We start from the raw sequence: 13,755 nt of genomic DNA, 5'->3' as shown, positions 1-13,755 counted from the left end.
TTGAACTTGCTACCATTGAGGATGGCTGAAAGAAGTAACATAGATGCATTGAAGAGGCTGGACAAAGATGTGAAGGAAAAGGGAATAGAGGGATATGTTGGTAGATTCAGATGCCGATGGACAGGAGGCTCAAATGGAATATAATCATCAATGTGTTTGTGTCAAATGGACTGCTTCTGTGCAGAATTGCAGTGTCAAATTTTATTTGACAATCAGTCTCGTGAAACAGCTTGGAATTACATAGATGAAAGTTGTTGCTGTTTCTGTTCTTGGAGTGGGACAAATTAGCTAACTCTTAAAAAGAGCCAGTTCAGTAAAATGTAGCAAATGGACTTCCTTTAAGCTGCATTCTTCTTCAATGGAACTTAAACATTACAATTGTTTCTTCTACTACCTCTGGATGCTAAGACCCGTAATTCACTTCCCAAACTTCTTTACCTCTTGACTTCTCCTTCCTCCTTTAAGACGCTCTATAGATCCAACTCTTTGACCCAGCATTTGATCACGTATCCTAATATGTCTGTGTGGCTTGGTGTCAGATTTTGTTTGGTTATCGCTCCTGGGAAGTACCCTGCAGAAGCTTACAACATTAATGGCACTATATAAGTGGACACTGCTGTTTGTTTTTAATCTGTGACAAAAAGCAGGCTTGGTTGTGATATCCAACCACTTCCCTCACAATCAAATAACCAGCTGACAAAATGTCCAGGTCACGCATAAAGAATGGGCCACTTGAGTGAGATGGTAGCTGCAGAACAATAGCAAATCTATTCACTTAGTCAAGTTATTTCCATTACTGGCAGGAAACTGCTAGGTTCAAGTAGCAAGGTGACTATCCATCAATGTGCTGGTCAGAAACTCGTTAACAGTGGGCAGGAAGGCCAAAAGGCAACACAAAAATCTCTTCTCACTTAAGAAATGGAACGTGGGGTTCTGCAAACAGAAATCTGCTGCCCACTTCCACTGACACCACCACCAAACCATCAACAGGAATTTCACAAATTTCTTTATCCCCTTGATCTTGGATTTAATAAGGCTTTGACCCACAGGCAGAATGTTTCAATTATTTGTTTCTTTTCTGTGAGGAATTTCCTTCCCATTTTAGCCACATGTTTCCTTGAAGGCCATCTGGATGCAAGGAGATCTCTGCACTTCAAGATGCACAATTACCCAGCCTTGTTTAAAATGGAAATGGTGTGCTTTTTACTTATCAAGGCTTATTAGGTTTGTGATATTAACAGCCCTAGCTTAAGTGTGTTCAACTAACTTTTCCTGGCTGATTCTTTTAATTATAGTATTAAAGGAGTGAATTTCACCATTAAGTAGTGTAGGCAGAGAACTGCTTTACAAATATGTTACAAGCGTTCACATTTTAAAAAGATATAGGGGAATTTCTAGGCCATATACCATCCCTTAAACAAAGATCAACTAAAAAGACAGCAGAGTCATATTTCTGTCTTGCATGCATCCAAAGCGTGTCTGAAATTTAGTCAGTTTTGAAAAGTGTTTAATCTTCCTGTAGGTCTCCATTCAAATTCATTTGTATATTGCCAAGTGTAATGTCTTTAATGAATCAGCATAATCAGGCATTGTTGTAAAAAGAAATTATCTGCTTTAAAAGAGATAACGTGATATTTTAAGAGCAGTAACTTTTCATGGCTTAAAAGTAAGCATTTTAAGTCACTGTCAATCCACCAGCCAAATTTAATTTACTGAAGACAACATTTTAAAAGTATGCTAAATTATTTGCTAGTTATATTGGGATACATTGATAAGTGAGTTTAAAACAAACTCATTCTAAAACTATCAGAGGAGAGTAAGTACAGAATTCAGAAGTTTCAACTCAAAACTTGAAGCCTCTTTGAGGGCCTGCAAAGGAACACAATAAGCAGAAACTTCCAACAATGCTTTATTCATCCTGAGCCCAAGGCACACTTGTGGTTACAACCTACTTCCAGCACAAAACTTGTCATGAAAGATGCGGCAAGTTGAGCAAATGACACTGAATGGAACTCATGTCCAAAATTTCATTTATTTTTGTGCTAGTTACACAAACTGGGTGAAAATTCACTGAACTAAATGGTGCAATTGAGCAGGAACTCCAAGCCAATTTGAAACCAGTCTCTAGTCTGATATTACTGTTAGCATCAAAGATATGCTGTGAGAGTATAAGAAAACTTGATACCTTATAAGTTGGCTCATTGGGGAATTGATAGTGATTTAGGAGAAGTGTGTTAGAATTGTTAACATTTCCCTTTGTGCACAATTATTTTAAAATTCTGAGTGTTACAAAACAATTATTTTTATACTCTGTAGTAATTATTGACGTAGCTTTACAGGGAAACACAGTTCATATGCTGGGTGAAAAGATTAAACAAGGTTTAAATATGTCATCTAGTTGGTAATCATAAGACTAACTGGAGCCACGTGTTGTATTGCCCTTATGGCAATCTATGATAAATTCCTCCGAGTTGATATTCAGCAGCGGGACTTCCTTCTCTAATGTAGCGTTTAGTCTGTGATATACCCCACTGCAAATGGCTGAATATTATGCTGACTCAGAAATTGAGAATTTATGCAAAAATACAAGCAGATGTCTATGGACATGTAGATGGAAATAATCTAAAGTGTCCACCATCATTATACAAGAAATAATTTTTGACCCTATCCTTTTTGTGCAACATACAAATAATATTTTTCAAAATATAATTTTTTTCATAAAATCTATTTCTTTGAGTGCATGATTTACAAAAGTTGAATATACAGCACCTATCGGTTATTCTTAGTTGTTGGGCCATATTAAAAACAGTACATTAATTCATTCATACATTCATTAATAATTCACATCTGCAACATTGTACAATTGGCTTACCAATGAGAGCTGATGTGAAAGGTTGGCTGGGGTCATAAGGGCATTTCAGTTTTCCAGATTCCAGAGTTTTAAGGTCAAACTTCAATGAAAGCTCCTGTCAGTAAAGTTACAACAAGAAATAAAGATCAGAATCAACTAAAGGCCAATAGTCTGTACTTCAATCTCTTACTGTTTGTACAATATAGTAATGCAGTACATCCCAACATATATTATGCTAGAAATTAGATTTGGAGTTAGCAAAAGCATGAATAAGAGTCATCCATTTCCTAAATATAACATGTCAGATTATTTTAAGGCTAACTAGTTGATGGATAGGAAGATAAGTACTGAGAGATAAGTTTTTTAATCACATTATTAACCAATTTCATAGCCAATACAGTTATGATGATTTAATAACATCGTCTTATATACTGTATCTTCATTAAGTTTTAGGTTGCTACATTTCTGTTTCTTGACACCAATAATCCATAGCTGACTGAGTAAGTTACAGAAAAAGTACGACTGAATACTATTAGCTGAAACATACTCAAGGACCAACTCAATAGGCAGCAGTCCAACATGGTGAAATGTTTCAACTCACGGTTTACATTATTAAGTCTTTTGAGGTTCAGACCACAACACACCCCACACTTGGCTTCCTATTGTGTTTTGTGTACATCATATTAAATATGCCACTCAGATATGATCTATTGGCAAAGGCAACATATCACTCAAAATTTGTCAGGTTGAGAAAAATAACTTGTAGAAAAATGGAAAAGAATAAAGCATTTGCCTAACTAGAGCTAAGCAAAAGGCACGTTAATATTAATGATATACTGTTTGACACAAGCCTATGGTGCTCCTACTGCTGACTGCACCAGACTAAGGAAATATCAGTGGAAGGAAGCTTAATATTATGTCTTTGACAGTCTCTAAAGCAGAAAATTTCCTGATCGTGAAAGTTGCCACGTGGAATTTAGCAACAGGAAACTAGCCATCTTGCACTCAAGTGTATTCCCTCACAACTAACAAAATGCTGGAGAACTCAATGGGTCAGGCAGCATCCGTGAAGGGAAATCGACAGTCAACATTTTGGATCGAGGCACGTCATCTGGACTGTCTAGTTCCTCCAGTATTTTGTTTATTGTTCCAGTTCCAACATCTGCAGTCTCTTGTGTCTCCAAGTCTATTCCCTCATTTGATTAGACAATGACAGACCAGAAATGTCAACCCCGTATATGGCTTTATTTCATACGCCTTGATGCCTTTAGCGAACATTCCTAGCTTCAACATCCTCATAGGAGAGGCAATTCAGGTTTTCACTATGCTGTGCAAAACTTCTTGTTTTTATGCATAAATGGTTTAGCCCTTTTGTCATTGTTTCTCTCACCCAGATTCTATGTATCATCTGCTAGTATGCCCCTTATATATAACATCAATCTTTTGACAAAGTGGCATTGGATCATAAGAAATAGAAGAAACCAGGAGTATGCCTTATAGCCTCTTGGGCCTACTTCACCATTTAACAATATTTGAAAGGATTAGGTTCTTACTAGACTGCACCATGGAGTGTTGAATGAACTCACATAAACTTTGCAGCTTCAAGGAAACTATTCAGTGAGGCAGCTAACTTTCATTTGAAAATTTGAAGCATGGTACAAACAATGTGAAAGTAAGATTGCCAGATGACATGGTCCCTTAAGGTTGTAGCACCCATGAACCTTAAAGTAGCAGTTTCCATAACAGCTAATAGAGATACACCACAAACATCACGGCAGATCTAACTCTTCATGCATCCTTCAAGATCCAAAAATATATACATCTCAGCCCTAAATGTACTAAATTTGGACAATGCAATTCCTGCAACAAGTACTGGAGAAAGTTTTGATAATTGGTACTGCTTTTTTGTGTAGTTTGTGCAGTTTTGTATGTTTGGAATGAATAAATTACCAATAATAATAATTCTTTCAGATATTCAAAAAGGACAATCATGAATAAATGCTACACTTCAAGGATATAAAGGGATTCGAGGATAGTCCATGAAGTATGCTGAGGTAGAAGATCAGTCATGATCCTGATGACTAGTGGAGCAGTCTCAAAGGGCCAAATGCTGCTGCTTTGTTCTAACGTTTGCAGGTAACATCAAAATCAATGATGCTGATGGAACTATTAATAACAAAAATAGCTTACCTCCTCTAGATATCAACACGTGAGAATTTCATAATTTATCACAGTTTTAAAGCTATACATCCCCTGTGAGTTGCTGTGGCACAGATGCCAAGACTATTGTACTTTATGAAAGAGGAAATGGGAAGCCAATATGGGAAAATTAAACAAGGTGGAAGACTCCATGCTACAACATGAAGTTAGCACTGGTACGTCAGTAAGGAGCTCCTTCAACTACTTCAAAGCAAGATTAGTCTAATCAGCAGGGGAAAGCCTTATGTAATATTTCACAGCCAATTTATTCCTTGTCGACATGCTTCCTTTCAATAGTTTTAAAAAAAATTCCTTGAATAAGTATTTCAGAAAGGAAATGCAATCAATATGACTGAAAAATGTTGGAAGCCTTTAACTTAGACTCATAGGAGCGCAGTATTATGTATTGCAAGAGGTTGCTCTGATACAGACGTTCCCTGTAAAGGTTAAGTAGTTCTTTACATTTGTTCCTTCACTGAACAAATTTTGTGAGTCACTAATCTAATTGTGTCTAAAGAGGGTTCTTCGTTATGATTAATGAAGTCATAAGTAGTGCCTGTTGCAGCTGAGGCTGTGGCACAACAAACATGTTGGTTCAAAAGTGCAACAGACCATGACCAGCTCTTGTGGCTAACTTACAGTGAAACTTGTTGGTTAAGTGAAGACCCAAATTTTCATAAACTTAAGGCAATATTCCAAGATCCTGCATTAGTGGCAGTGCAGATTATAAGAAAATCTCCAGTGTGAAATATCCATTGATATTAGATGGACAGAAAATCATTAATAATGCTCCCACAAGCAGCTTGTTGCATGCAAGACCTTGTTGGCTTGGTTTCTCAAAAGATTTCACCTACAGCTGCATGCCAGGCATCTGAACAAAGACAAAAATAACAAAGAAGCAACATGAAGTAAAAAATCTCCAGCCCTCACAATGCATTCCAGCTGTAACTTCTGCAGGAATGTAGTGGAAGTGCCACAGATTTGGCAGGGATCCAAATTATCTGGGCCTTGGTTAGGTCATTGATTCCCCTGTTGAAATTTTATGCTGGGAAAATCCTGGTAGATAATTTTGCAGGGTGATAATAGAGCTTCTCTGTATGTTGTAGGCATCAGTTTACAAAATATATAACTACATTATGACTGTTGCACACTGTGTTGCCTTTAGGTAAAAATATTTTTTTTCTTAACTTATATATTTGATCATTATTATTTGAAAAGATACAGGCAGACAAAGAGAAATCTGTTGTAGGTGATGAAATGATATTTTATTGTGAACCCTTGTTATAGTAAATTCAAGTAATTAAAACAGGCTGCGCCTCTGGTCTCAACAGGGCCATAGTCATTAAAAGGCTTGAACTCAAGTGACCTGGTGATAATAAAGTTTGAATATAGTATAGCTGAAGTGACAGCTGTTGACCATTACCTTCAACAGAGTCAAAATGCATTACCTGTGCAGGGGGTCCAAGTTCAATGTATCCACACGCAGGATGGAAAGCTCCCGTGCCGCAAGTATAGACATGTGTCTTGTTGAAGTTGTGCAGCAGGCGGATGAAATTTGCACACTCTGCCTGATAGTCATATAAATATTGTTAACAGGAATGCCTAGTCTTCCAGGGAAGGAGTAACACAATCAAACTATCATTAAAAACACAACCAAACATTGTTACTGCAAGTAACAAACATGACAACAGAACGAGTAGCAATTTGAATGTGTTCACTTAAAGGCTAATTTTCCTTACAAATATCATTTAAAGGGAACAACTGAGGACCCTTCTTAGGTCAATTTATTTTCACAACTCTCTCTTTTCCTCCTGAGCTGGCATCTCCTACAAATGAAGGTGGATTTTGAAAGTTGTTTTTGCTCTCGGATTATTGGCTGTCACTATTAGCCTAACACTAGAAGCAGGGTGACATAAAGACTCCAAAGACCAATCTTGCAATGTGCAATGTTTTTTTAAAATTATCTTGAGAATTGCAGAACACTTCAGGATGTGAATTCGACTTGAGAGTTCAAATTTGTTTTTCCAAAGGTTTCTTGGTACAAGAAATCTTGAATACTGACATTATTTCTTTACTTGTCTGTTTTAGCATCATATAGTCAGTGTTATACAGTACAGAAACAAGCCATTCAGCTCAATTGTCCATGCTGGCCAAGTTGCCTACCTGAACCAGTCCTATTTTCCTGTATTTGGGACCCTCTAAATCTTTCTTATCCATGTATCTGTCCAAATGTCTTTTAAATGTTGTAATTGTACCCTCATCTTCCACTTCCTCTGGCAGGTCGTTCCATATACCCACCACCCTCTGTGTGAAAAGGTACCCCTCAGGTCCACTTTAAATCTTTCGCCTCTCACTTTAAATCTATGCCTTCAATTTTTAGACTCTTCTACTCTGGGAAAAAGACTATTCACCTTATCTATGCCCTTCATGATTTTATATACCTTTATAAGGTCACCCCTCAGACTCCTAGGCTCCAGGGAAAAAAGCCCTAGCCTATCCAGTCTCTTCTTATAACTCAAGCCCTCCAGTCCCAGCAATATCCCAGCAAAGCTCTTCTGCTCCTTTTCAAACATAATACATCTTTCCTCTAACTAGGCAACCAAAACTGCATATAGTACTCCAGGTGTGGTCTCACCAACATCTTGTGCAGTCGTATTATGATGCTCCAACTCTTGTACCCAATGCCCTGACAAGTATGCCAAATGCCTTCTTCACCACCCTGTCCACCTGTGTCGCCACTTTCAGGGAATTATGTACATGTATCTTCGCTCTCTCTGTTCTACAGCACTCTCCAGGTGCCTGTCATTTACTGTGCAAGTCCTGTCCTGCTTTAACTTGCCAAAATGCAGCACTTCACACTTGTCCGAGTTAAATTACATCTGCCATTCCTTGGTCCACTTTCCCAGCTGATCTAGGTCCTGTTGTAACTTTAGATAACCTTCTTCACTGTCCACTATATCACTAATTTTGGTGTCATCTGCAAACTTATTAACCATGCCAACTACATTCTCATTGAAATTGTTAATACAGATGACAAACAACAGCAGATCCAGCACCAATCCCTGCTGCCCGTTACTGATCAAAGGCCTCCAATCTGTAAAACAACTCTCCACTACCATCCTCTGATCCATTCCACCTCACCAATTTTGTATGCAATTGGCTAGGTCACCCTGGATCCCATGTGATCTCACCTTCTTGACTAGCCTACCATGCGGGACCTTGTCAAAAGCCTTGCTAAAGACCATGAAGATAACGTCTACTGCCCTGCCCTTGTCAATCCTCTCAGTCACCTCTTCAAAGAACTCAATCAAATTCATGAGACATGATTTTTCATGCACAAAGGCATGCTGACTATCCCTAATCAGTCTTTGCCTTTCCAAATGCAGGTAGATCCTTCCTCTCAGAATCCCCTCCAGTAACTTCCCACCATTGATGTTATGTTCACCAGACTGTATTTCCTTGGCTTGTCCTTGCAGCTCTTCTTAAATAAAGGCGCAACATGAGCCACCCTCTAGTCTTCTGGTACGTCAGATTAGTAATATTATGTTCACTCCTTGAATTCACCATAGATATTTTCATTGAAATGTTTTTCGAAGGTTTTTGCATTTAGCCATATCTTATTTATTATGGCTTAGTCATGTTATTTAGTAGAGGACGCAGGTTAATATTCAACTATTCATGTGCTGGTTTACAGTGCTCCCTTTAACACACCAGGGTGCCAGATCCCCCGTTCTGTTTAACACACTAATGCCAGTTCCTGTGTTCTCTTAAATATATGTTGGCACCAGTTCCTGAGCTTCCTTTAATACGCTGAGGCATGTTTCCTCTGGTCCTTTTAACATGCCAGGGCCCTGATTACCAAGAATCGTTTGACACACTGATGCCAATTCCTGTATTCTCTTTAATACTCTGGTGCCCAGTTCCTGTGTTCCTTAAAAACACATCAGGGTCCTAGTTCCTGCACTTCCTTTAATACATTGAGAATGTGGTTCCTGAGGTCCCTTTAACACATGAGGGCCCTAGTTCCCACATGCCCTTTAACACATCAGGGCTCCTGTTTCCATGCTCCCTTAAAACTCACTGGGGCCCCATTTCTTGCATTTTCTTTAAACTTACTGGGTTTGCTGGAAAGATTACTACACTACTGTGGAACATCTAAAGAAATGTGAAGTAAAAGTGCATCATCATATTAATTGGAACAACATGTGATATTCCAGAAAATCAGCCAGCCTTGAACATTTGTAGAGCTTTTTTAAAAAACAGATAATTTTTACATTTTTAAAGCTCAAAGTGTTTCATATACATTAAAATGGCAGCAGTTTTTTTAACATGACAGAAAATATGATAAACTGTCTTTAAGAAATAAAACTGAATTCATGGAAACTGTGAAACAGTGCAAGCCACTTCTTACTTCCTTTTTGCCGGTCTGTTTACAGAGCTCCACTCTCTCTGTAGCTGCTGGCCAATGAATCTGACAAGAGAAAAAAATATTTTAAAGCTCCAAATAGAAATCAATTAGATTAACTTATCTCAATGTAGAGCTTTTGGCCAGTTATCAATGTAGTGCAAATGTCTGAACAAAAGAGATTGCACGGGAGATGATTAACCAGGTGGCTGGTACTCTGCACACCCTGACACAAGCCCCACCCTGAATTGCTAATATTTGTACAATCTTAACACTTCAGGCAAATATCCTGCAGCAATCACATCTTTGCGGGCAGCTCACCAATTCAGAGCCACCCACCTCACTGGCAGAAATATTCAGGTAAACCTGAAGGATGGGCAAGGGGTTGATAGTTGTTGGGGAGGACAGGGGTGGTGCGGTGTGCGAGATGATAATGGTGGGATTGTGGAGTCGGGGGAGGTGAATGTAGTCTTACAGTAGCTATTAGAGGCTGTGTGGAAATAGTGAGAGCGAGCCTTTCCATTCCAGTCTTATCCTCCTCTTTCTTGCTGTTGTATAACCCACACAGTTTATTCTTCTGTCAGCTCTGTCTTTCACCAGTTTTCCCTGTAGGGATTTCAAAATTTCTGTGCTGTGATATTCACAACAGATTGTTGAACTTATTTGCAATTACTACAAAATGGCCAGTGATTCTTCTGCAGCACATTACAAGGAAATTCTGCACAGCATGAAATATTGCTCCCACTTTATCTTGCCCACGTAATTATGGTAAAGGAAAGATCTGTGGAAACTTCCATCCTGAATGTCAGCACAACTTTTAACAGTTGCCTTTTCAACTGATTATTCAGGGTCACTGTTCTACAGGGAGAACTTGCCTAAAAATTGGATTGCATTGTGCCCTGTTTCTATAAAAAATTCAAAAAGAAATTAAAGTCAGGGAATCACAGTGAAGTCTGTCATTTTCATTCTGGGCTGTTATGTGTCTAATGGTATTGGCATTGGTTTGTTATTGTCAGTTGTACCAAGGTACAGTGAAAAACTTGTCTTGCATACTGTTCGTACAGATCAATTCATTACACAGTGCATTGAGGTAGCACAGAGTGCATTGAGGTAAAAGTGTAGAACGATTATAGTAGAAGTAATGAGTAAACCTGCAGAGAGCAGCTCACAATGAGTTGCCATGCTCCAGTGCCATTTTGCCAATAAACAATAATGCACAGAGGGCCCAAGATATATGCACTGGTATCCAACATGCATCACTAATTTTCAACACCAGTCTGTTGGCTATCTGTTTAGATGTAAAGTCTGCTTTTGCACTACCCACACAGACCTCCTCGAGCTGCTCCCAAACCAACACTGGGAACTTAAATTGGGTGAGCTTCCTTTTAATAATTTACAAATTTGTCTCTCCTTTTGGGGCTTCCCAAGCTTCTGATTGCTGGTCAGCCAGCAACTCCAAGTCCCCTCCAACCTCCAAGCGCCCCATTAGGGAGATGTGGAAGGAGTTGGTACTGCTGGACATGAGGGTCCTGAAAGGATGCTGGCTAATTCAAGTACTTATAGGGGGCCTACATAAACTGGGCTCCCAGTGCCAGTCTGGGACTTTCTTAAGGCGGTTTACTTTAAGTTACGTGGAAGCATTTACCATGGGACATTTAAAGCTTTCTTCTGAATAAGTGGCCTGAGAATGGTGCAGGCTATTCATACACCACTAAAAGTCCCGCAATGCCAAACTCACATTTATCGTATGTTATTGGTTGCCACTGAACACTTTTCAAATACTCTGTGCATTGGGCATTAGGCGCATGGAAGATTTCAGAATAAAAGCAGCAACTACATGATACATGCAGTCAGTCCTAATTTTCACTAATATTTTATTCAATCACATAACACACCTAAACTACAGTACTTTTTGATCTAAGTTCTTGGCGTAACTATTTTCCACACAGATAAAAGACAAGTAAGCCAAGATCCCTAATTTGTGGTTGTTACTGACATACAAAACAAGTGAAAATCTGCTGTTCTGGTGATTTAAATTCAATCTGCAATAATTTATCTTGAAATTAGATTTATATTCAATGTTTCATATCCATAATCTGACTTCTTTGTTGATGATTTGTACCTTTTTGGGTTCCTTGTTCAAATTTTCCAGATTCAAAACATAAATCAGATCTTTAGCTCCGACCAGAAGTTTTCCTCTTTCTTCATCTATTAATAAAGACTGGAAACTTGAACTTTCTGCTGATCCATGAAATGGGTTACAACTGTCGTTCATCAGCAAATCTGACAGAGAAGCACAATATAAATTTCAAATATTAATTATCATTGCCAGTGGGAAAGACTTGCACACACTTCGACACACATAAGTGATCATAGTAAGGTTAAAGCTGCTGCCAAAATTCTGAGCAAGTAGCCTGCATTAAAAAAACCTTGAGTTGTAGTAAAAAAGTCATCTATAACGTGTTCAAATTGAGTAAAATTGTAGCAAATTGTCCTTGAGAGAAAAAAGAAAGTCTCAACATGATTCTGCATGATATATTTGTCGGTTAACCACACTTCAAGGTCTAAAGGGAGATCTAGAGGCAGGAAGGTACCAGGAGTAGTCTCAAACAATTCATTACACAATGACAGTCAACATAAGTCAGAACCTCACAGAATCATACAATTCAGAACAGGTCCTTCAGTTCACCATGTCTATACTGACTACCATGTACTCATCTTTACCATTCCTATTTATCAGCATTTGGTCCATAGCCTTCTTTGCCTTGGTGATTCAAGTCCTTGTCTAGATACTTTTTCAGTGTTGTGAGATCACCCTGGTGCATTCCAAATTCCAATCACCCTCTGGTGTGAGAAGTTCTTCTTCACATCCCCTGTAAATCTCTTCCCTCTTACCCTAAATCAATGCCCACAGTCTTAGATACCTCTGCTAGGGGAAAAAGTTTCTTACCATCTACCCTATTTATGCTCATAATTTTATGTACTCCTGTCAGGACCCCATCAGCCTCTTCTGCTCCAAGGAAAACAAACCCAATCTAATCTATCCAGTCTCTCCTCATAACTGAATGGTTCTATCCGCGACAACATCCTAGTGAACCTCCTCTGCACCCTCTCCAGGACAATCACATCCTTCCTCTGGTGTGGTGACCAGAACTATACATCGTACTTTAACTGGCTCAATCAGTTTTATAAAGTTGCACCATAAACTCCCTATTCTTGTACTCTGTGCTGCAGTTAATGAAGGCAAGTATTCCCACATGCTTTCCTCACCACCCTATCTATCTATGCCAACTTCAGGAATCTTTGGACTTGTACACCTAGGTCCCTCTGTTCCTCAAAACTTCAGAGGGCACCACCATTCACTGTACATATCCTAGCCTGATTAGTCCTCCCAAAATGCAGCACCTCACACTTATCAGGATGGAATTCCATCTGCCACTGCTCTACCTGTCTTACCAACAATGACTTCCTAAACAGTATGCCACAAAGTTATCAAGGGAGATTTTTAAATTTATTTATGGGAATGGAACAAAGTTAACATGATAGATATTATACACCAGTCAAAAAAATTAAGCCAAGAAGTCATGCAGGAATTGGTATACAACTTCATGGCAAAAATAACTGCAATTTAAACTTTATCCTCTTAACGGTCACAATAGTAATGTCAAAAACACTCTCAGGGCACATATTGCTCCACATATTTTATATAGATGCATTTATAATGACTTTTACAGTAAAGGAAGAAAGTCACAGTAACTTTGAAAAGCACCAGGAGTAATATAAGTTATAGCCTTAGTAAATCCACATAAGAGAATGAGTAAGATTTTTGTTGGACCTTGTATGAAACATTGTTTGATCTTCTGTAAAAAATAAATATGTCAACTTCCCCATTACTTAAAATATCTTTGAAAATGCTTGTGATTGTCCCTCAGTTTTACTCATCCTCTTTTTAAACACTTGCAAATAAACAAATAACTGAAAATACAACACAAGCAGCAGCTGTAGAGCTGAAGTTGTTATTTGTAAAAATACCATAGATTTCAAGTTTCTGGACTAGGCATGCTTCTATTTTGATTTCACAAACACCTCAGTTTACTTGGATGTAAAATTCTCTTTGGTTTGACTTTCAAATGCTATTGTTTCTGATGTTTGAATGAATACCATGTCTGAAATGTAATGTTAGTGGAAATCTCTGGGTACTTCACCCCAAATGTTACTAGACCCAAAGGAGCTGCTTTAATGAAACACTACCTAACATAGTGTTAATTCCAAGAATAACACCCAAATAAACTGTGCTCTA

General features: G+C 38.4%; 1 protein-coding gene across 1 annotated transcript in view; it reads right to left on the bottom strand.

The window, feature by feature from the left end:
* LOC127580812 (semaphorin-3D-like) overlaps positions 1-13,755 on the bottom strand; it is a 77,262-nt gene that overhangs the window by 41,508 nt on the left and 21,999 nt on the right. The window contains exons 2-5 of the mRNA XM_052034722.1: positions 11,578-11,738; positions 9,462-9,521; positions 6,499-6,618; positions 2,873-2,966 (exon numbers count right to left, since the gene is read on the bottom strand). Coding sequence (XP_051890682.1) covers positions 2,873-2,966; positions 6,499-6,618; positions 9,462-9,521; positions 11,578-11,738 — 435 coding nt within the window. The remainder of the gene's footprint in view (positions 1-2,872; positions 2,967-6,498; positions 6,619-9,461; positions 9,522-11,577; positions 11,739-13,755) is intronic.

The sequence above is a fragment of the Pristis pectinata genome, chromosome 20 (genome assembly GCF_009764475.1).
Source record: "Pristis pectinata isolate sPriPec2 chromosome 20, sPriPec2.1.pri, whole genome shotgun sequence".
NCBI lineage: Eukaryota > Metazoa > Chordata > Chondrichthyes > Rhinopristiformes > Pristidae > Pristis > Pristis pectinata.
This window is presented reverse-complemented; position numbering and strand designations above follow the sequence as displayed.